The sequence below is a fragment of the Crocuta crocuta genome, unplaced genomic scaffold (assembly GCF_008692635.1).
Source record: "Crocuta crocuta isolate KB4526 unplaced genomic scaffold, BGI_CrCroc_1.0 scaffold91-1, whole genome shotgun sequence".
Lineage (NCBI taxonomy): Eukaryota > Metazoa > Chordata > Mammalia > Carnivora > Hyaenidae > Crocuta > Crocuta crocuta.
The window spans coordinates 2,538,130-2,559,000 of record NW_027551575.1 but is presented as its reverse complement, the minus strand read 5'-3'; the positions used below and the strand labels follow the sequence as shown (position 1 = coordinate 2,559,000).

At 36.9% G+C, this 20,871-nt stretch overlaps 1 protein-coding gene across 2 annotated transcripts in view; it reads right to left on the bottom strand.

Annotated features, from left to right (window-relative positions):
* LOC144221090 (3',5'-cyclic-AMP phosphodiesterase 4D) overlaps nt 1-20,871 on the bottom strand; it is a 354,077-nt gene that overhangs the window by 269,474 nt on the left and 63,732 nt on the right. The window contains exon 1 of one of the 2 annotated variants that reach the window (XM_077751450.1): nt 13,804-14,533. The exons of the other annotated variant lie outside the window; for it this stretch is intronic. Coding sequence (XP_077607576.1) covers nt 13,804-13,868 — 65 coding nt within the window. The 5' untranslated portion in view covers nt 13,869-14,533. Of the gene's footprint in view, nt 1-13,803; nt 14,534-20,871 lie in introns of those variants that run through there. 2 annotated transcript variants of the gene reach the window in all.

Sequence of the window (20,871 nt, the reverse complement as noted above, 5' to 3'; positions counted from 1 at the left end):
TCTGATGTTCCCTTCATGTGTTCCCTGCCTATGTATACATTAAAATTTCCCAGTTTATTTTAAGTTTGAAAAATTAAAGGCTAAATTCAAGTAAATGAAAAAGAAATTTGTTGGTTTTAAGGTTTATTTAAATAAAATAAGTTTAAATATTTAACTTGGCTGGCACAGCCTTGTTAGGAGGTGATTAAATAAACAATTTATTTAAAATGAAAATATCCTTCTAGCCCAGGGAAAATATTTTGGCCTAAGAAAATCAAATATTCCAGATTTATTTCATATTATGCACCCCCTCTCTCCAAATGTAAGCAGTGAGAATAGTTTTTAAATTTTTCTGTTCACTCCTGGATTTCTGAAAGCAAACGAAACACCCTTAAACTACAAATATTCTCTATCATGAAACTAAAAAATATGCCAGAGATACAGTAGCAGGTAAAACTAGAAATCCTTTGCCCCACAAGAATACATTAGAAAATCACTAGATTAGAAATTTTATGAAGGTGAGGAGGACTATGTATTTCATCAATGTCTCTCTAACAGCCAGCAGGATGTCTGGGCAAAACTGTGTTAATAAACATTGTTAAATAAAGCAATGAAAAATGCACTTTACTTTTGCAACTCATAGAAAAGCTACAGAGATAGAACACTTCTTTAAGGACTGTACATTTTAAGCAGCAGAATCAAATTAAATGATCCAGCGGTAGAAAATGTTTTTGTACAACAATAAAAGCAAATCACTTCCTCTGTCATTAAGGATTAAGCCTTAATTTCTTAGCATTCCAAAATATTGAAGTCTAGAAGTGTGAGAAAGCTAAAGGCTAACTTAATAATGGGAAATATTCACAGTACAAGCAGGAATGCTAATTCTGCCTTCGGAGGTCAGTGGTCAGTTCCATTTGTTAGGGCTCTAGGACAAGCTTGACTCTCGGATTCAGCATCTCAGCTGTGGAATCTGGCAGACGTGACAGCTGCCTTGGGCTTCAGAAGGTTCACCGTGAAGCTGGAGTGAGGCTGGAGTGGTGATCTTAGCACTTCCCTCCAGCTGGTCTCCTAGTTGCACATAAAAACCACCCCTTGGATAGAGTCAGAGTCGGCCATTTTACCTGGGCAATTAACATGTGCAACACACACTTGCATGCTCTGTTTGCCCTGCTCCTTACTAGTTGATGATGCTGAGATGAGTCACTCAGGCAAGGAGAAAACATTGAGGAAACCTGGGAAGCACAGTCTAAAATAAGAGACATATGAGTGGATGAAGAGAAGTGTTGAGGTCAGAATTACCAGTGGAGATGGTAAACTACAGGTAAGCCACAGGACAGCAAAAGTCATCTCAAATACTTTACAACTGCTTGCACAGAGAGTAAACTGTACCTCACAATTCTGTACAATCTCTAGCAGAGCGGTGTCTATGAATTTTTTTTTTTCTTTTTTTTAACTGGGACACTTGGGTGGCTCAGCTGGCTGAGCATCTGACTTTTGATTTTGGCTCAGATCATGATCCCAGGAGGTGGGATTGAGCCTTGCATTGGGCTCTGTGCCGAGTGTGGAGCCTACTTAGCATTGTCTCTCTTTCGCTCTGCCCCTCTCCACCACTCCCTCACTCTCTGTCTCTCTCTAAAATAAAAAACAAAAATTTAGAAATGAAAACAGATTGTAGCATTTCCTTTATAATAGAGAACAAACTCATTGTTCTTCTCTCTTCATGCAACAGACAGATACTGAAAGCCCATGATGGCATAGGCACTGTGTGGGGCACAACTGTACAAAGATGGACAAACCCAGTTTCCCCTACAAGGGACCACAACAGGCCATGCAGCAGAGAGTTGCTGCGATGCTTCAAGAGCTCTAACAGAGAAATGTCCCAGGTTTCATGAGGACACAGAGAAAGGAATCTTAATTCTGAATGGGGAGGTCTAGGAAGGTTTCCCAGGAAAATGTCCAGTGGGGGCAAATCTAAGCAAGAGTTTCGACATTAAATTGTAGTCAAATGATTACTGTAAAATGACAACAGTTCTAAGTGTTCATATAGTCTTACATACCAAATTATGATTTAAACAGAGTACATCTAATTTTCACCCTGAATTTATATTTCAAACAAAAGTTTGTGAGACTTTATAAACTGCATATATCTCAACATGGGATAAATTCTCAAACATCATTTTTCAGAAAAAAAAAAACCATGAGACACAAAATTATACATAGTGTATTGTTACTTTTACATAAAATTCAAAAGCAGAAAATAACATGATTTTTGAAATTAGGATAGTTGTTACATTTGGAGTGGGTGGGCCGTGGCTGAAAGTGGCACAAAGGTTGCTTCAGGATTATTGGTAGTAGTAGTATTTTCAATTTGGGNTCCTTTTTTTTTTTTTTTTTTTTTGGTTTGCAATATCCACAAAGAGTTTTAATGCTTTGCAGTATTCACACACAGTGTGATAAATTACCAAAAACATGTCAAAATTTCTAAAAATTACACATTTGTAGGTATGTAAAAACCCTGCTTTTGCTATAACTTTATTTGCACGCAAATTTAATGGTAGAGTTTACACATAAAGAATTATTGAGATGGGGCGCCTGGGTGGCTTAGTCGGTTAAGCGTCCGACTTTCGCTTAGGTCATGATCTCGCGGTTTGTGGGTTCGAGCCCCGCGTCGGGCTCTGTGCTGACTGCAGCTCAGAGCCTGGAGCCTGCTTCAGTCTGTGTCTCCCTCTCTCTCTGACCCTCCCCTGCTCACGCTGTCTCTCTCTCTCTCTCTCTCTCCTAGAAATAAATAAAAATATTAAAAAAAAAAGAATTATTGAGATCACTAGGTCCACTTAAATGGCAAGCAGCTACGTTATGTCCCTTTTCCCTCTAATAGATATCACCAATTAATGGCAACCATTTTTTTTTTCTCTAAGTCCCAAAGCAGTTCCTAGTACTTTATTGCATATGGCCATTACTAACTGACCAGGGATGAAAAAGATTAGCCATATGGGCTTTAAACAGTGGAGCTGTCTAATTTTTTATTTACACGAAAAGTGTCTTAGAATTATGGAGAAATTTCAGGTGTATTTCTAGGTAAGGGTATAATTTCATACCTATGTATATAAAATGGTTTCCCCAATTACAATAACATCTTAATAAAGGCATGTTTGCTAAAAGCAGATTTGTCTTTTGTGTTTTATATTACTCTAGAAATGCCTACTGATTCATAGGCGTTTGATTCATTAGGCTCAGTTTTAACAAGAAGACTCAGAGAAACAACTGGGACTAATTTTCCAAGCAAGAAACTCAGAGTGTCTTTAGTAGGCCTCAGTTTCCTCATCTACAAAATGAGCAGTGATAATAATGGGTACCTCACAGGACTTATGATGGAATCTAATGTGATAATTCCTGTCAGATGCACAGCATAGTGTCCGGCACCCAGTAAGCATTCAGCAAATAGTAATTACCACTATTTTTATTGCTTCAAATAATATATGAGGAAAGCAGAAAAGGTTGATGTTACAATTTCAAGACATCAATTTTAGCTACTTAATTAACTATGTGACTTCCAAAAAAATTAATGATCAGGTTCAGTTGTCTGGGGAGGACTCTGGTGAAAACCATGCTTTGAATTTTCTTCAGGGGATTCAACCTCCGTACCTCTCTATGTGTAATCCTCCAATCCAGTTGTTAGAGAAGTGATGATGTAATTGTCATAGTACTGGTTAACTTCACAGACCTAAGTTTAGAATTACATTAAGGTGCCATACAAATTATAACAGCACTGCTTTTACACACTTGCCTAATAAACAAAGTTTTAATTCTCTATTTCACTTCAAATTTCAGTTTTGAGAGTTTTTTTATTTAAAAAAAAAGATAAGGTTTATTCATTTTTGGGAGACAGAGACAAAGCATGAGTGGGGGAGGGGCNGCACTGCTTTTACACACTTGCCTAATAAACAAAGTTTTAATTCTCTATTTCACTTCAAATTTCAGTTTTGAGAGTTTTTTTATTTAAAAAAAAAGATAAGGTTTATTCATTTTTGGGAGACAGAGAGAGACAAAGCATGAGTGGGGGAGGGGCGGAGAGAAAGGGAGACCTAGAATCTGAAGCAGGCTCCAGGCTCTGAGCTGTCAGCACAGAGCCCAAAATGGGCCTTGAATTCATAGACCATGAGACTATGAGCTGAGCTGAAGCCAAACACTTAACAAACTGAGCCACTCAGGTGCCCCAACTTTAGAGTTTCTTTAAAAAATAATTTTCCAACAAAAATTTTTGCCACATAAGCACTGACATTGTTTCTAACAGTTTTTCTTGACCCTATTTGACTAGAAATGTTAAAGACTAGCAAAGCGCTTCTGCTTCCAAAATGGGGTTAGGGATGGGGAGAATTAGATTATAGGTTACTCTCTGTGGTCCCTTTCATTTCAAAGAATTTATGGTTCTACGGACTGGTCAAATGCCAGAGAGGAAGAAGGCAGTGCAGTTTATAGTCTGACGGAGGGAAAGAGTCAATAAACTGAACGCCTCAGCAGCTAGCTAGATCTCCATAGAATGGAGCTGTGTCAAAGTCCATTTGCTATTTCTTGATACATCTGCATGGTTCATGGTTGAAGGCTTGAACCATGGTTCATGGTTCATGGTATGCAGATGTTGAGAAAGAAGGCAGACAAAATACACAGATATTCTTGAGATGCACAAGGTTAAAAGGAGAAAGCCTAATGACTCATTTTTGGAATACCATGAGGCAGAACCTTGCATCACCAAGGCAGTTCAGAAAGCGGAGAAAAGCAAGTAGAACAAGAACAACAACAGCAACAATAACAAATTTGGCATTTAGAATTAGATCATATTTTTCTTTAGCTCGCTGATTTACAAGCTGTGTGATTTCAGTTTTACCTCATATGGTCGTTCTGAGGACAAAATGAGCTGAACCGTGTAAAGCACCAAAGCCAATGTCTGACAAACAGTAGAGGCTCAATATATTGTAGTTATCGTTACAAGAGCTACTATTTGGACTATCCCTACAGGCTTGGGAGCTGCTGTCCTAAGGGGCTGGTGATCCCAGTACCAGTCAGTTACGTGCTGTCCCATGACAAAGCTGTAGCATCAGAGGAAGCATTACAGCAATGGCTCATTCACATTCTAGAATACCACTGGTTAAAAGTGGACACATTTTGCAGTAATTTATCCTAACTGAAAAAGTGTCAGTCATATAAATTCCTTGACATAAAGAAGATGTTGTGCCGCACTGCAATGGGGCATGACATCATGGATGTTAGGAATTAGTATTTTCTCGATTTCGTATAGATATGAATATTTTATGCATATTAATTAAAAGGAGTTGAATTGCTCATCTTGGATGTATTTCAAACAGGAAGGAGAATTAGGTACAATGGGAACACTCTTCTGTGTGAAGCCTGAAAACAGTTACATACTGAAACTATATTTTATAAAACATTTTTTTCAGCAGGTCACACTGATGCCATCTACTTTATAATTCAAAATGAACACTGTTTGGTATGAAATGAGAAAAGACCATGAGGTCACTTACTAGCAGTTTTCCAATGTCTTATACAAGAATCTCCTCATCTTTTGATTCACTATGTCTCTAGCCACAGATAACTAGGAAGAAATGGGTTAAATTTTAAGCAAGGGCAATTCGAATTAGATACAAATAAAACGTCCTAATTGTGAGGATTGTAAAAAATAAGGACTGTTTTCGGTAAGAAATCTTTGGAAGCTGCAAGCCCAATGTGCATGTATTCTATACCCAGTTTCCAATTTTCTAATTTCTTGTTCTCCCTCATGTGTAGTAGAAAAATGAGATTTGCAGTTATCTCCCTTTGTCCTCTGGAAGAAGTTTTTAAGGCTGAGAAGAGGGGATAAAATGTCTTCTACATTCAAATCCATTAGTGACAGCATTTGCTCCGAAGGTGGCAGTATGATTAAAGGGGGCATGGTGCTACATGGTGGATGTCTGATTCAAAACTGGCTGGAGTTCTTCCATATTGGCCTCCTTTCTGATCTTCCCTCCAACTTCTTTAGCCCCACTTCCTCAGTTCTTGCCTACAATCTTTTCGTATTTTTTTTCTGTTATTCTGAAGAGCAGTTTAGCTTAGCTTCCCCAATTCACATCCTCACCCATCCCCCAGATTGTTCGTGGGAGAGACAACTCCCTTAAAAGGCTGAGGGTTAATAATAAATGCATATAGTTTAAATTTCCCTGATAAGAGAAAGAGAACTAAGAGAATGTATCCATAGATTCTGGCTTCTTCCTATTTTCCATTCTTTTAAAGAACTTCCTATTTTATGCTAAACCTGACCACAAGGCAAGGTATTTTGAGAGTCATAGGTGCAGCACTTCTTAGTTGTCTTTACATGGTTATACTTACTAGTACCTTACCCAAGCTCACAGTCTTTTGCCCCTATGGTATCTCAGTCCTTTCTGTAGGCCCTGATCCCTGGAGAAATTTTATGCTTTTGACTAGAATATACCTTACTTCCACTATCCATTTTCTAATGAATCTTAAACCTCAGATTTATCTCTTGAGAAGCTGGGTAATCTCTGTAAGGGCTCCTAAGAAAATCTACGTTGGCTTTTAATTAAGACTGTGCTGGGGCGCCTGGGTGGCTTAGTCAGTTAAGCGTCCGACTTTCGCTTAGGTCATGATCTCGCGGTTCGTGGGTTTGGGCCCCGTGTCGGGCTCTGTGCTGACTGCCAGCTCAGAGCCTGGAGCCTGTTTCAGTCTGTGACTCCCTCTCTCTCTGACCCTCCCCTGCTCACGCTGTCTCTCTCTCTCTCTCTCCTAGGAATAAATAAAAAAACAAAAACAAAAACAAAAAAAAGACTGTGCTTTCATTGTGACTACATTCTTCACAACCTAGTTAATAGCCTGCAAGACCCATTCATAACATCTTTATCCAGGCTTTAACAATTCTATATGTTTAATATTAGTATTATTCAGAACATTTATACATAGCTCTCAGGTATCTTTCCCTAAGAAAAATCTCCTCAATGACTTCATTAATATTCTTCCTTTTCAGCTTCATCCTAATTTATTATTTATTATTATTATTTTTTTTTTTAGAGAGAAAGGGAGTGCAAGCAGGGGAGAGGGTTAAAGAGAGAGAGAATCTTAAGCAGGATCCATGCTCAGTGTGGAGCCTGACATGGGGCTCTATCACCAGACCCTGGGACATGACCTGAGCCAAAATCAAGAGTCAGACGCTCAACTGACTGAGCCACCCAGGCTCCTCTTCAGCTTGATCTTAGAATTTAGTTTTTCATATTAGAATCTCCATTTTTCTATCTCGCTAATGACAGTTGGATGGATGCATGAGTAACCACTCCTATATCTCTGATTATATTCATGTCCTCATTCCTTTTGATTTAGCAAAATTTACTATCTGATTAGAATAAGTCACAAAGGGACTAATAAGTGAGCTAAACTTCACCTTAACTGTTAAAAGGCAAATTTTTTTGATGGGGACAAAACTATGATGTGTTCCAGATCAATAGGGAAGAAAAGTGTAGAGCTCCAGATAGGACTCAGTGGGGCTGCACACACAACCACAGCCAGTTCTATTAATGTGGAGCCTGAGTGCACTGTCCCTGAGGAGAGTGTGCATGGCGGGGGGGTGGGGGTTGGGCAGGAACACTGCCTTGAACTTTATTCTCCAGTGACATGACAGAAAAGGTGGGTTGAGAATTCCATTATGAAATACCCATATAGAAACACCTTTCTTCTGAAGGATTCAGTACCAATTCATCATTTCTTTACCAACCATCATGTTGAATTCATGACATGTCAGCTATGGATATATTTAATCAATGATGATTATCTCACCCAAAACAAGTCTAAAATAAGTTTGTAGAAAATAAGAAGATGCTAAATAAATTCTAATGGATTCTAACTCTTCTGTGATTTTTCAGGAATGAGAATCATCCCATAACTTTAAAGTCTTTCAAGGCAGAAGTATGTGAACTATTTTTATTTGAACTTCCTAGGAAGTTTTATTACCAATAGTTTATCCTAGTTCACAAAAGGATACAGAAAAAACACATGAATCTCCAGTGATAGGGAAAGACTACAGAAAACAGAACTAAAAAGTATCTTAGTAGTTTATTAGGTTAGTGGTTTTCAAACACTATTCCTTGGAAACTTAAAGCTCTTTTTACAAGTACTGCAAGGACAGGAATTGGATTTGAGATGGTGAGGAAGGAGCAAGTTCAGTGGTGATTTTGTTATATATAAGTTTATATATTTTTTACCTATATACTTCATACATATGTATATTTTAACAATTTCACCTCTGTATATCAAATATGCATACAATTTTAAATCTTCCATATATACTCACTTGTGTATATTATCATTTCATTTATAAATAGTGTTCCATGGAGAGAAGCATATTTGAAACTCATGGATCTAGCTCAGCCTCTTTATTTTACAGTGAATAAATGCACCCAAAGAGGGATGAGGTGGCTTTTCCCGGGATACTGAAAGTTAGAAGTAGCCTGGACAAAGGACAAAGGGCTTTTTCAGGGAACCTCATAATTTAGGACATTAAAGATTATACCTATCTGCGATCCACTCTGTGCTTCCCTTATGTTTTAAATGACACTCAAAGAATCCTGGAGGTACCTGGTAGCTCAGTCAGTAGAAGATGCAACTCTTGATCTCAGGGTTGTGAGTTTGAGCCCCAAGTTGAATATAGAGTTTACTTAAAAATAAAATCTTGGGGCACCTGGGTGCTCAGTTAGTTAAATGTCCGACTTCAGCTCAGGTCATGATCTCACAGTTATCTCACAGATTTTAGCTCAGGCCAGGATCCCAGAGTCCTGGCATCCAGTCCTGTGTTGGGCTCTGTGCTGGGCATGGAGCCTGCTTAAGGTTCTCTCTCTCTCTCTCTCTCTCTCTGCCCCTCTCCTCCATTCATGCTCTCTATTTCTCTCTCTCTCTCTCAAATAAAAATAAAATAAATAAATAAAAATTTAAAGGTGTAGGAAAGAAGATTCTGTACCTTTTTCAGAGCTGACTTAAAAACAGTATGAAATTTCATACAAACTCTGAGATACAGTATTTATTTCTAAGCTGAAGTCTTACAGAGCTTTCAGAGAACAAAGAAAGATGATCTCTTCAAAACTGGGAGGCAGTGAACTTCTGCTCTTTATTTCGCTATAACCGGGAACACATGACCTTATTTGCTACCAAAAGAGAATATGCTAGCCTAAAGGCTATAACTGCAGGAATCTCTCAAACAGCCATTTTCAACACTCATCATCATCACTCAACTTCATAGATATCATATGTTTAAAAAGATAACTTCCAATTTATTTCTACAGTATCAACCAAATATTTTACTGTATTTAGATATATTCAAAAGATGCCCAATTTTATAGTCATTAAAATGATAATTACATAGACAGTAGAGGGAGGCAACATGCTGAAGTAAAAAGTACTGTAGTAAAAAGCAAAAAGGCAACATGCTGAAGTACTCTTGGGTTCGGATTCCAAGCTTCCCTGGCAATTAAATGGCCCTGCCCAAGTTACTGCATCTTTTAGTCTCATTACCTCACCTGCAGAAATGCGGATTGATAACCCTTTCAATGTGGTTACAAAAATGAAATAAGATACTGTACATAAAATTCTCCACAGAGTTTTCATTCATAAAATACACTTTGTTAAAAGCTACAAGTATTGTGATCAGAAAAGTAGAAAAATGCCACTATGTTAAATGAAGCAGAACACAGAAATGATATTTACAACCACTGATTCAAATACACCAGTTAAGTAAAAAGATGAAAACAGTTGAGGATAGGGGTAGTGAGAGTTATGAGGAATTTTCCGTCCAAAATATTAATTGTTATTACATCTTTTTATTTTCAATTATAAAATTAGTAGTTTTAGTTCAATCAATGTTTTTCAATGCTTTTCTTGAGGTCAAAATTAGAATTCTCAGCCAGCCTGAATTTTTACCTTAGGAGAAGAGAGTTGATAGAAAAATGCAATCATATATTGATCTGAGAAGTGACGTTATTCAGAAAATCGAATCTGCTGGGTATTGAAACGCTTAGTCTCCATATTTTGGACACTGAGAAAACTGTTGTTTACCAGATGTGTAGATATTTACACATAAAAATATTAGCTTGCTTATGCACATAGTAGTTATATTATGAGTGTATTTTAAATTCAAGGTAAAATGCTTGATGAAAACACTCATACAATAGTGAAATGAAGTACAATGACATTCCCTTACCTCCCTTCCCACCACTTTTACCCTCCCAGGTAAGCAAGCACTATCAAAGGCTTTGAAAGAGCCTTCTAAACTTTTTGTATGTCTATAATCCTAAGTATAATTTTCACATATTTAATAATGCTTCAAATTTACTTCATAAAAAACCCCAGTTATATTTTAGATAGAAGTCTATCTTTTTCCTCCAGTATACATAATGAACAATCTTAAATAAAACAAGCATATGCCAAATAATGAACATCCAATAGCAAGAAAGAACAAAATCCAGTTTTATAAGCCAAAAATTTCTTTATATTTCTATCTGAAAGGCTAATAATTTTTTATTTAAATTGAATTACATAAGTCCTAATTAGACTACGGAAAAGTATCTCTGGGATAGGTTTATAAATGACAAAATGCCATAATATTATAGTGTTTTTACAATATATAAATGCTGACAGAAATTAAAGGCAAACTATCATTACTGAAAAAAAAAAAAATAGAAAGGCAAACAATGCCCCAATTAATGAGCTTGCTAATTTTATTGAAAATTTATGAGTGTAAGAAAACACACCTATTAAGTTTTTCTGGACTTCATGCATGCATATTTTTAAAGGGATGCTTAAGGATAAATAATATAATCATATTCTGTTAGAACCTGATACATACTAAGTACTCAGTAAATTTCAGGTGAATAAATAAAAGTACCCTAGTATTTATTCTTATTCTATAATATTTTAAATTTCTAACATCTAGACTACAAGGAAACGAATTGATTTCAAAATTATTTTTATTTTGCTTTTCCAAAATTGATAAAATTTTAACTATAAGTAAGGCTTTTCTTTTAAGTATATGGATTAAAAGGAAAGGTATATATTATCATTACAAGTTTGCCATGAAACCCCGTTCAAAACTGTGACTATCTCCCCGGGCTATAAACACCGTGTTAATACGGACTGCTTTTTGTAGTACTGGTTTGAGAGATACACATAGGACAAAGTAAAGGAAAAGTAAATTGAAGCACTGGATTCTTGTAGAAGGCAGTTTGAAAACTTCCAAAGGTAGCATTTGGCTTGGAGGCATCTGAGGGGAAGTGGACAGTTTTGTAGAAAGTGGACCAATAGAACAGAAAATAGATTTACTAAGGAAACTTAAGATGGTCAAGCCAAAAGATGGGTCTCCAAGAACAAAGTATTCTGATGTCCAGAATGAAATGAAACCATGTGAAGGAGAGATTACTGGTAAATCATCGGGTCTCTCTTATGGGAAGTCAACTGTGAAGAGAATGAAGTAGTCTCTGGCACCTGAAAAGGAAAGGAGGTACGGGGTGGGGGGGAATGTATGACTGAGAAGTTATAACGGAAAAGCTGAGAAGGAGAAGACATTGTTCCACAGAGCTCTCTGGGACGTGTATGTGCGGAGGCACAGGGAAAAAAATGCTGCTATTTCTAAAAATTAGGTAAATATATGTGTGTATGTGTGTGTGTGTAAACATTTATTTCTTCTATATACCTAATCTATAATCTATATAGATTTCACTGTATATAAATACAAAGGTATGAATAGTATTTGAATGAAAAAAGGACAATGGAATGTTAAAATCGTAACTACAGCACTTACAACCTCAGGTCAAATGATTTAGAGACAACAGTGATACACTCAAGCAGTTATGTTATTAATAAGTCAGATGGAAGATTAGTAACTGGAGAGGTATCCCTTGTGCGCTGTTAAGTCTAGGAATCATTAGCATTAAGAGGCATTTATTTCTTACATAAAAAACATTCTGACCCCAACACCATGCAAAATACTTATATGGAACTATATACACACTCACAAGTCAGTATTTTTTAAAGTATATTTTGAATTGTCACTTTATTTACGTATTAAAAATACCTTATAGAACTTAGAATTATAAAATAAAATAGTTGTGGATAAAAACAGACTGTCACTCTCAGAGGACTAAAGAATGTCAATGTCACCAGACACCTGAAACGAACCAATTATTGCCCATTGAATCCTGATTTTAAAAATAGGTCTCTTTGAAGTTTAGGCAAAAAAGAGAAATAGATTGGTTAAATACTATTTGCTCAGGTATCAGATGAGTTTTTCACATAGGCAGGACAGAAATCACAAATTAATAAAATTCATATATTTTATAAATTCTGATTATTTATCTTGGTCAGAGATTTTTATTAGCTGTGGTAATTAATAAAAGGATTCTAAGTGTTTCCCAGTATTCATTATTTGGCATAAAAGAACCATACAGATTATTTTGCAGATGCAAGATTTTCCATAAATAAACTTAGGAGGAACTTACTGCATGTACTACTTAAAACAATTTTTTTTGCATATATTCTCTTATATGGAATCACAAGTGACATAAGAGACAAAATCTGCATCTGCAGTTTTTAAAAATCACAGAAATACTACTGAAGGGACAGTTCTTAAGTCTAGCCCACTATGAAACACTAGTACAGTAACAGCAAATGGTAACCCAACCACATAAACATGGGCTGAATTCCTTACGCAAATAACATGAGTATTTGCATTTGTTTCACCACTCAGATAATTCATAACACATTTGGCTTGTCCACTTCTATCCTATCCCAACCACCTGCACTCCATTATTGCTTTTATTTCCCCTATATGAGGAAATATAGATATTTCCATTTCAAAGAATTGAACTTACTTATTTATAATCCAGCACTAAGATAAAGAAAATAGCTTCTGAAAAGTATTCTGTATATGGCTATTCTAGACACAGAAGTCACTTTACTGGGAAACAATCCAGTAAGGGCTATTTGCTCATGAGCATATCAAATCAATACTGGGGGAAATGATAGAATAAAATATTACAATAAATTGAACTTAAGATACTTTTTAAAAGTCAAATGCTTGTTTTATTGTTGTGTTAGATAAAGAAAGCAATGAATATCAAGCAATTCACTTTTACTGCATCTCTACCTATACATTTGCTTTTAGATTAAATTTATAATGTTTATAATCTTGAACTCATACTTTAACTTGGAGTGAAAACACTAAAGGTACCAAAAAAACATTAGCAGGGAACATTATTTTAATGAAACAAAACAAAGATGACGGAATGATAAGCAACTTGATATACATGTAGCCACACAGTTAAATTTAAGTTAATCATATGATTAAAGACATATAACATGATTAATTTCTCAAACATCTATGTGCTAAAAGCCAAGGCATCTTCTAAAGACAATGGCATACTGTCAACTACCAGCCTGCTTGTAGCAGGCAAGAAATATGAGCCAACAAGACCAAATCAGACACTGAAAAAGAACAAGTTTTTATCTAAGCTTCCAATAAATGTCCTTCCTTCTCTAAAAATCATCACGAGATGAATCATTGTAGTCCACATGGAGTTAAAACTGTGGGCAACCCTGTTTTTAGAGCAGACGAAAATGGGAATAAATTAGACAATAAAAGTGCTACCAATACCATGCTTTCTTACAAAGCCTTAACATCACACCTAACTCTTGAACTTCCTCAGCAATTACTAAAGGCTCAAGTTATTACGTCAATCTTAAAAGAAGGGGAGAAGCGCAAGAGAAAGAAAAGCACATTACCAAGCTGCCTCTGTAGTCCTTAAAGAACTTGTAGACCGGGATCTTGGCTTCATAATAATGCTCATTTTGGGGAAAACAAAAAAACAAAAACAAGACAAAACAAAACAAGAAAGAAAAAAGCAAAAGAAAAAAGGGAAAAATGTCTTCAGGTATTCTGATTAATACATTTCAGCTGTCTTTCTACAAAGATGATTTTAAATACATTCCATTTCCAAGGGAGGTTGCTTGAAGAAATCCAAATATCCCGGAGTCCAGCTCAGGCCCTGAGTCCAGAGCATAAGGAAGCTTCTACGACACAGGAGCTCTGTCCTCTTTCATGCTGAATTTCCTCCAGCACCAGGCTGTTCGGAAGTGAACAGTTTCTTGTATGTTTTGCATTGCCAAGGGAGGAACTGAATTTTGAATCTATTCTTCATCTGGTCACAAGGGAAACCAACACAGTGAAAGAGCCACTTGTCTTTGTCTTTTCTGCAAATCTCTCATAACAGGTTTAAAGGTTTCCAACACTCCCAAAGTACTCAGGTAGAGTGAAAGGGAAACAGACTGCGAGGTACTGTAACACCAGAGAGCTGTCAGGGAAGTTCCATTTCAGGGCGACCACAGAAAAACACTCTTCTCCGGGGAGCCAAGAAGTCAGCCAGAGAACGGAGCCCTCCGCGGCACTTCAGTTGGGCCCCAGTGCTTTACCTGTGAATGTAATTTCCGTTGTGTTCCCTGCTTAGAATCTGACTCCAAGCCTTTGTGAATGAGAACTATCATTCAATCTCACCAAGCAGAAACTATTCCTCAAGGGCTGTATGACGTCTGTAGGAAGGCAGTTCAAAACATCGCAGGGAAGTGAGAGAGGAAAAAAAAAAAAACCCCAGCACCCAGCCCTGCCGCGTCAATTGCTGAAACTTACAAAGCTAAGGGGCAGACAGACCAGCGCCAGCGACCAGAACTGTAAACCAACTAAGCCAACAGACCTCTCAAAACTTATAAAACTATTTCCTCCCTTGGGAAATGAGGTGTCTGTGTCATTCAGGGTAAGATTCCCTGGCCACCTTTATAAGGAACACACCCCTTTGCAAATGAGTTCTTTGTCTCTCTCCCCTTCAAAAAAAAAAAAAAAAAAAAAGTGATTTTCTCAAAGTCTTACACTGAAACTAAACTTTCTCACCAGAAGTGAAGTTGAGAGAAATTGAGGGCTTAGCAGTTGTTATTTTGAGCGTTTTTAATGAAATGACATGCTTTGGGTTTGGTTGTAGAGATGCAAACTGCCTCTTGAAAATTAAACAGAGGGGAGAAGGCATCATTGCACCAGGTTGTGCTGGAATGCTTAAACTGAAGAATCGAGTATATCACTGCAGGACAAGTGGCTACATGTACTAAGGCTGTTCCCTTGCGCAGTGTTTTCTAAACCTTATTTCTTTTTAAAAATCATATGCAAATTTTATCGATCTCCATACACTGAAGGCTCTGTGTTTGTTAAGTCTTCACAACTCTTAAGAAAGGAATGAAGCTCATATCATACCTTCTTAACATCTTATTATTGGTAAGACCAATCCCTGCCCCAACTTCTACAACTGCAAAACAAACTGTTCTATTCTAGCAGACATAATCTAGAATGATTTGAATCACTCCTAAGAGAAGGACCCTTTGATCACCCTGGCTATCCTTCTGGACATTTGCACGGAGAATATGTATTCCTCTGGGTGTACCAACTTCAGTTATTTTGCGTGTGATTTATCGACTGAAAATTCTTTAAGCATTCTGATTCTTCCAATGACATTAGTTAGTACGTTGGTTCTCTAGGCTGACGTGAACTTGGTATTTATTTAGCATTTGCAGGCAGGATGTTGGAGTGCAACTGTGACCCACCCAAAGGATTTGGAAAATTAATGCAGTAAGGCATCTCGCCAGGGGCTCTGGCTGCTTACTACAACAAAGCCTTCAACTCCATCTCCCGGTCACACTTCAAGGTGCATTTGTGATTTTGTCTCCTCTGAGGGATCCTCAGGCTTCTTACGGAAAATGCTAATAAACTGCTTTCAATATAGTTACCTCCTTAAGCTTTTCAGTTTTCTTCTGAGTGCCCAGGAACAGTGACACATTCTTAGCTCTGTCCCACATTGAGTGCATTGCTGGTACTCTAAGGCAGATTAACCAATCACATAGTTTTAGAAGTTCAAAAGGTTTGTGAGACTACTCACTTTGGGTGGGAGGAAGGGGTTTATGGGAGCAGGTCTGTTTTCTATCTCTTCAGAATTTTAATGTGGGGAAAAGGAAGAAAGAACAGAGTACAAGTAAGCCACTGCTATTATTTATTTGAAGCACTGTTCTCTTCCGAGTAAAGTCTATCAAATATCCTCTGGTTGCTATTCCAACAAGAAAATCATAATGATAACAGAATTTAATGTCTGAATGTTGTCTGTTAAACTTTACTGAAATAATGCGGCCTGTATTTTACCATTCCCCAGAAGGCTCTCTATCCCACTGAGACTACTTAGCTCACTGGACCTCCCTTCACTGTCACATATACATAAGAGGTTAGTACTGTCCCACAAGCTTTTCCTTCCTTCTGTGCTCAGTATTCTGTGTATTCTAAGAATCTATCTCGGAAGATCCTAACCCACTTATTGTGTATCTCCTAAACACTGTATAACCACTGTCCTGTAATGCCTATATCATCCTTGTCCCCAAGGAAAACAAGTGTTAAGTGGGGTATCTGACAATGTAGGCAACTAATCAGAATACTCAGAGCTTCGTGGATGAGAACATCAAGGTTGCCATTACAGAGAAAGAAAGATGCACAGTATCATCAGGCCACTGAGACTTAACATTTTAATTTAACTTCTACCCCTAATATTTAAGGTACTGACAGATTAAAAACCTAACAGTACTCATTCAATATTACAGTATTATCTCCATTCTAAGGCAGTTTTTCACATGTACATTTCTGAAATAATGATTTATAATGAGTGTTGTGTCTGTTTCCCTTTGAAAATCTTCTCAGAATGGAGCAGATATGGCATTACCCTCCAAATGGCATTACCAAGATATAACAGTGTATAGGCTGACAAGGATGTCTGAATCTAGGAGGACTGGACCTGAGAACCATGCAGTTCTCATCTAAAGAGCTCTGTAGAATATGCATTTGGTTTGGAGGCTGCTAATATTTCTAGCGCTCACCTGATGTATCAAAGTATATAATACTACATAGACCTCTCTTTGACTATTGTCACCACAACATTTCAATGGATCTCAGGTATATCAGTTCATTTGGTCATCTGTCTTTGTGTTTTTGCTGAATGAAACCACTACACAATACAATGTTTCCTGAATTTCAATCATTTGGACATCCGTAAATTTTGCCATATTGGCACATGACCCATATCACTACTTACATGATACTTTTCTTCAGTGACTCAATTTTTTAAAACTTGAATAACATAAATTTAAAAGATAACTTTATATTTATTTGGTAAGTGTGTTTGATATGTTGGTTATTCCTGCCCACCCTGCCACCAATGCAAGTATTAATAGAAAAAAAAAAAAAAAGAGGAGGGGGAAGCTGGGTGGCTCAGTAAGTTCAGCATCCAACTCCTGGTTTTGGCTCTAGTCATGATCTCATGTTTTGTGGGTTCCAGGCCGGCATTAGCAGTGAACTGCTTGGGGTTCTCTCACTCTTCCTTCCTCTGTCCTCCCCTGCTTGTATGCTTTCTCTCTCTCTCAAAATAAATAAACTTAACAACAACAACAAAAAAGAGAGTACAAATACCACCTGAAATCTCTCCCATACCACTAAAGAGTGTCCACAATGCAATATGGAGAATATCAATTGCATACAAGTAGCGTATGCTACTAATCACACAAGTAGATTAGATGTACCCAAGAATGCCATTTCCCCCTCTCATCACTTACTTGTTCATTTGTTTATTTGTTTATTTATTTATTGAGAGAAAGAGAGCATGCACATGTGAGAGGGATGAGGCATAAAGAGAAGGAGAAGGAGAGAGAGAGAATCTTTTTCTTTTATAATGTTTCTTCATTCTTGAGAGAGAGAGAAATGAGAGGGGGATGGGTAGGGGGAGAGAAAAGACACAGAACCCAAAGCAGGCCGGAGAGAGAATCTCTCTCTCGTGGAACACAAGGTCAATCGCATGACCTTGAGATCATGACTTGAGCCGAAATCAAGAGTAGGTTGCCTAACCAATAGAGCCACCCAGGAGTGCCTCCCTGCCACCCTCCAGCCTTCTCTTATCATTTAATGGTGAGCATGTCTTTTAAGCCTAATGACATTTACCAACCACTGAGAATTAAACATGAAGCAGTAACTGAAACCCATTAAATGAGGTGTTAAGGAATGATTTCACCATACAATGTACATTGTCTCTTGAAATATTCTGTCCATTTTGAAATCTGTATTCTGAGTTAACTCTTATTTCCAGATTACAGTAGATATTCTACACTTTCCAATCTGTCATGAGCAAATTTTTGAAAATGATGTTACGAACTAACAAAACATTCAAGCCTGTCAAATGTGCTTAAATTCAACACTGCAGATATGTCAAATAACATTTTGGGAAAAATAACCATAGAGCTGCAGCTTTTAAAAAGTTTCCTGGTATTCTAAGTTGTATTCTAACATTAATAAGAACAAGTCATTTTGAGTTCTTGTATCATTTCCTTATTATTGAGAAATAATGTGGCATTTTCCTTATCTCGAGGGGAATTTCAGGCAGATTTAATCAGTTTCTCATCTGATTACACTCAGTTGGATTCAAGGACTTTTCTAAATGCGCGAATCTCCTTAGAGCTAAATTCCTTCATTCCTGAGGAAAAGTCCAGAGTATTCAATTTTGAAGGCTTTGGACCTTCAGATTTTCTACCTCTTTTGTAAAAACAAAACAAAACAAAACAAAACAAAATGGGTTAGAATACTGACCATCATGATTTTTACGTCCCACATACATAATTTATTTTTGCTTTTGTTGCCTGTGCTTTTGGTGTCATGTCCAAAAAAATCCTCACCAAGATCAATGTTAAGGAGTTTCTCCCCTGTTTTCTTCTAATTTTTTTTTTTTAATAGTCGAGTCTCATATTTAAGTCTTTAATCCATTTAAGGTTAATTTTTGTGAGTGATATACAATAGGGATCCACTTCATTCTTTTTCGTGTGGATATTCAGTTCTCAGCCACATTTATTGATGAGGTCATCCTTTCCCCATTGTATGTTCTTAGCTCCCTTATCAGAAATTAATTGACCATATATGCAGAGGTTTATTTCTGTATTTTTATTCTTTTCCACTGATCTGTCTGTTTTCATGTCAGTACCACACTGTTTTGGTTACTATAGCTCCATAATATAGCTTGAAATCAGGAAGTATAAAGACTCCAGCTTTGTCCTTTTTCAAGATTGCTTTGGCTACTTATGGTCTTTCATGGTTCCATATAAATTTTGAAATTCTTTTTTCTATTTTTGTGAAAAACACCATTGGAATTTTGATAGGAATTTCATTGAATCTTTACATCAAACTGAAAAGTTTCTTCTCAAAGGCAACCATCCAATTTGAACATGTGTCTGTGTTTGGAGGGGGAGATGGGCTTCCCCATACCAAAAAAAAAAAAAAAAAAGTTCTTTGACATCAGTAGAGTGTCCAAGAATTCAAATCACTTCTGACACTATCTAACTAAGGCATCAGATGCCAGAAGTTAAGGCTCAGTCCCACAAGAATGCACTCCCTCCCCTTCAGAGACCAGTTACAAGCCTGGGTTGTTGTTACATGTGCTTCTGACTTACCAGCTATATAGACTGGTTGTCCTCACAAACCCCTCCTTAAAATCTTTTGTCACCTGCATTGCTGAAAGAGAGGCTATAAATCAGAGATTCTTCTCTGATCCCCTCCTTGAATCTAATTAATTTACTATTTGCTAGAATAAATCCCAGAACTTGGGAAAATTATTTACTCACTAAGTGGTAAATTTATTATAAAAGGATATAATTCAGAGACAGCCAGATGGAAGAGATGCACAGGGCAAAGTATGGGAAAGGACGCACAGAGCTTTATGGTTCTCTTCCCTTAAGCCATTCTACCCCAATCTCTAAACGTTCATTAACCTAGAAGATCTCTGAACCCCATCTTTCTGGATCTTTATAGAGACTTCATCAGAGAGGCATGATTGATTTACTCACCAATCATTGGACATTGATTCAACCTTCAGTCCCTCTCCCCTCCCCAGAGGTGGGGAACATTTGTGGGGGGGTACTGAAAGTGCCAACCTTCTCATTATAGTTGGTTCCCCTGGTAACCAGTTTCCATCCTTAGGTACTGTAGGGTGTTACCAAAGTCACCTCATTAGCATAACATGTGACACTTTTATAATTATTGTCACAGGAAATGCAAGGGTTTATGAACTGAGAACCAGGAACCAGTGGATTAAGATCAAGTATGTATGACAAATACATTTTGTTCATTTGAATAACTAAATATATATTTCTCACAAACCACAGTGTCACAAATATGAAAAGGCAACCTATGAATAGGAGAAGACTGAAAATGGGTTAATATTCAAAATATATAAGAAACTCATACAACTTAATAGAAAAAAAATCCAAAAAATACAATTAAATAATAGGCAAAGGACCTGGGTAGGCATTCTTCCAAAGAGATGTACAAATGGCCAACAGGTACATGAAAAAGTCTTTAACATCATTAATCATCAAGCAAATGCAAATCAAAACCACAATGAGATATCACCTCACATGTATTAGGACAGCACATATATATATATATTAGAGATAAATGTTTCCTAGGATGTGGAAAAAAGGGAGCCCTTGTATACTATTGGAGGAAATTAAAATTGGTGCAATTGCTTGGAAGACAATACAGAGGTTCCTCAAAAAATTGAAAACAGAGATACCCAATGTCCAGCAATTCCACTACTGATTCTATATCTAAAAATAAAATAAAATAAAATAAAATCAGTATCTCAAAGATACTGCACTCCCATGTCCATTGCAGTGTTACAGTAGCCAAGATATGGAAAGAACCTCAAGGTCAGTGGGTAGATAAGTGGATGGAGATGT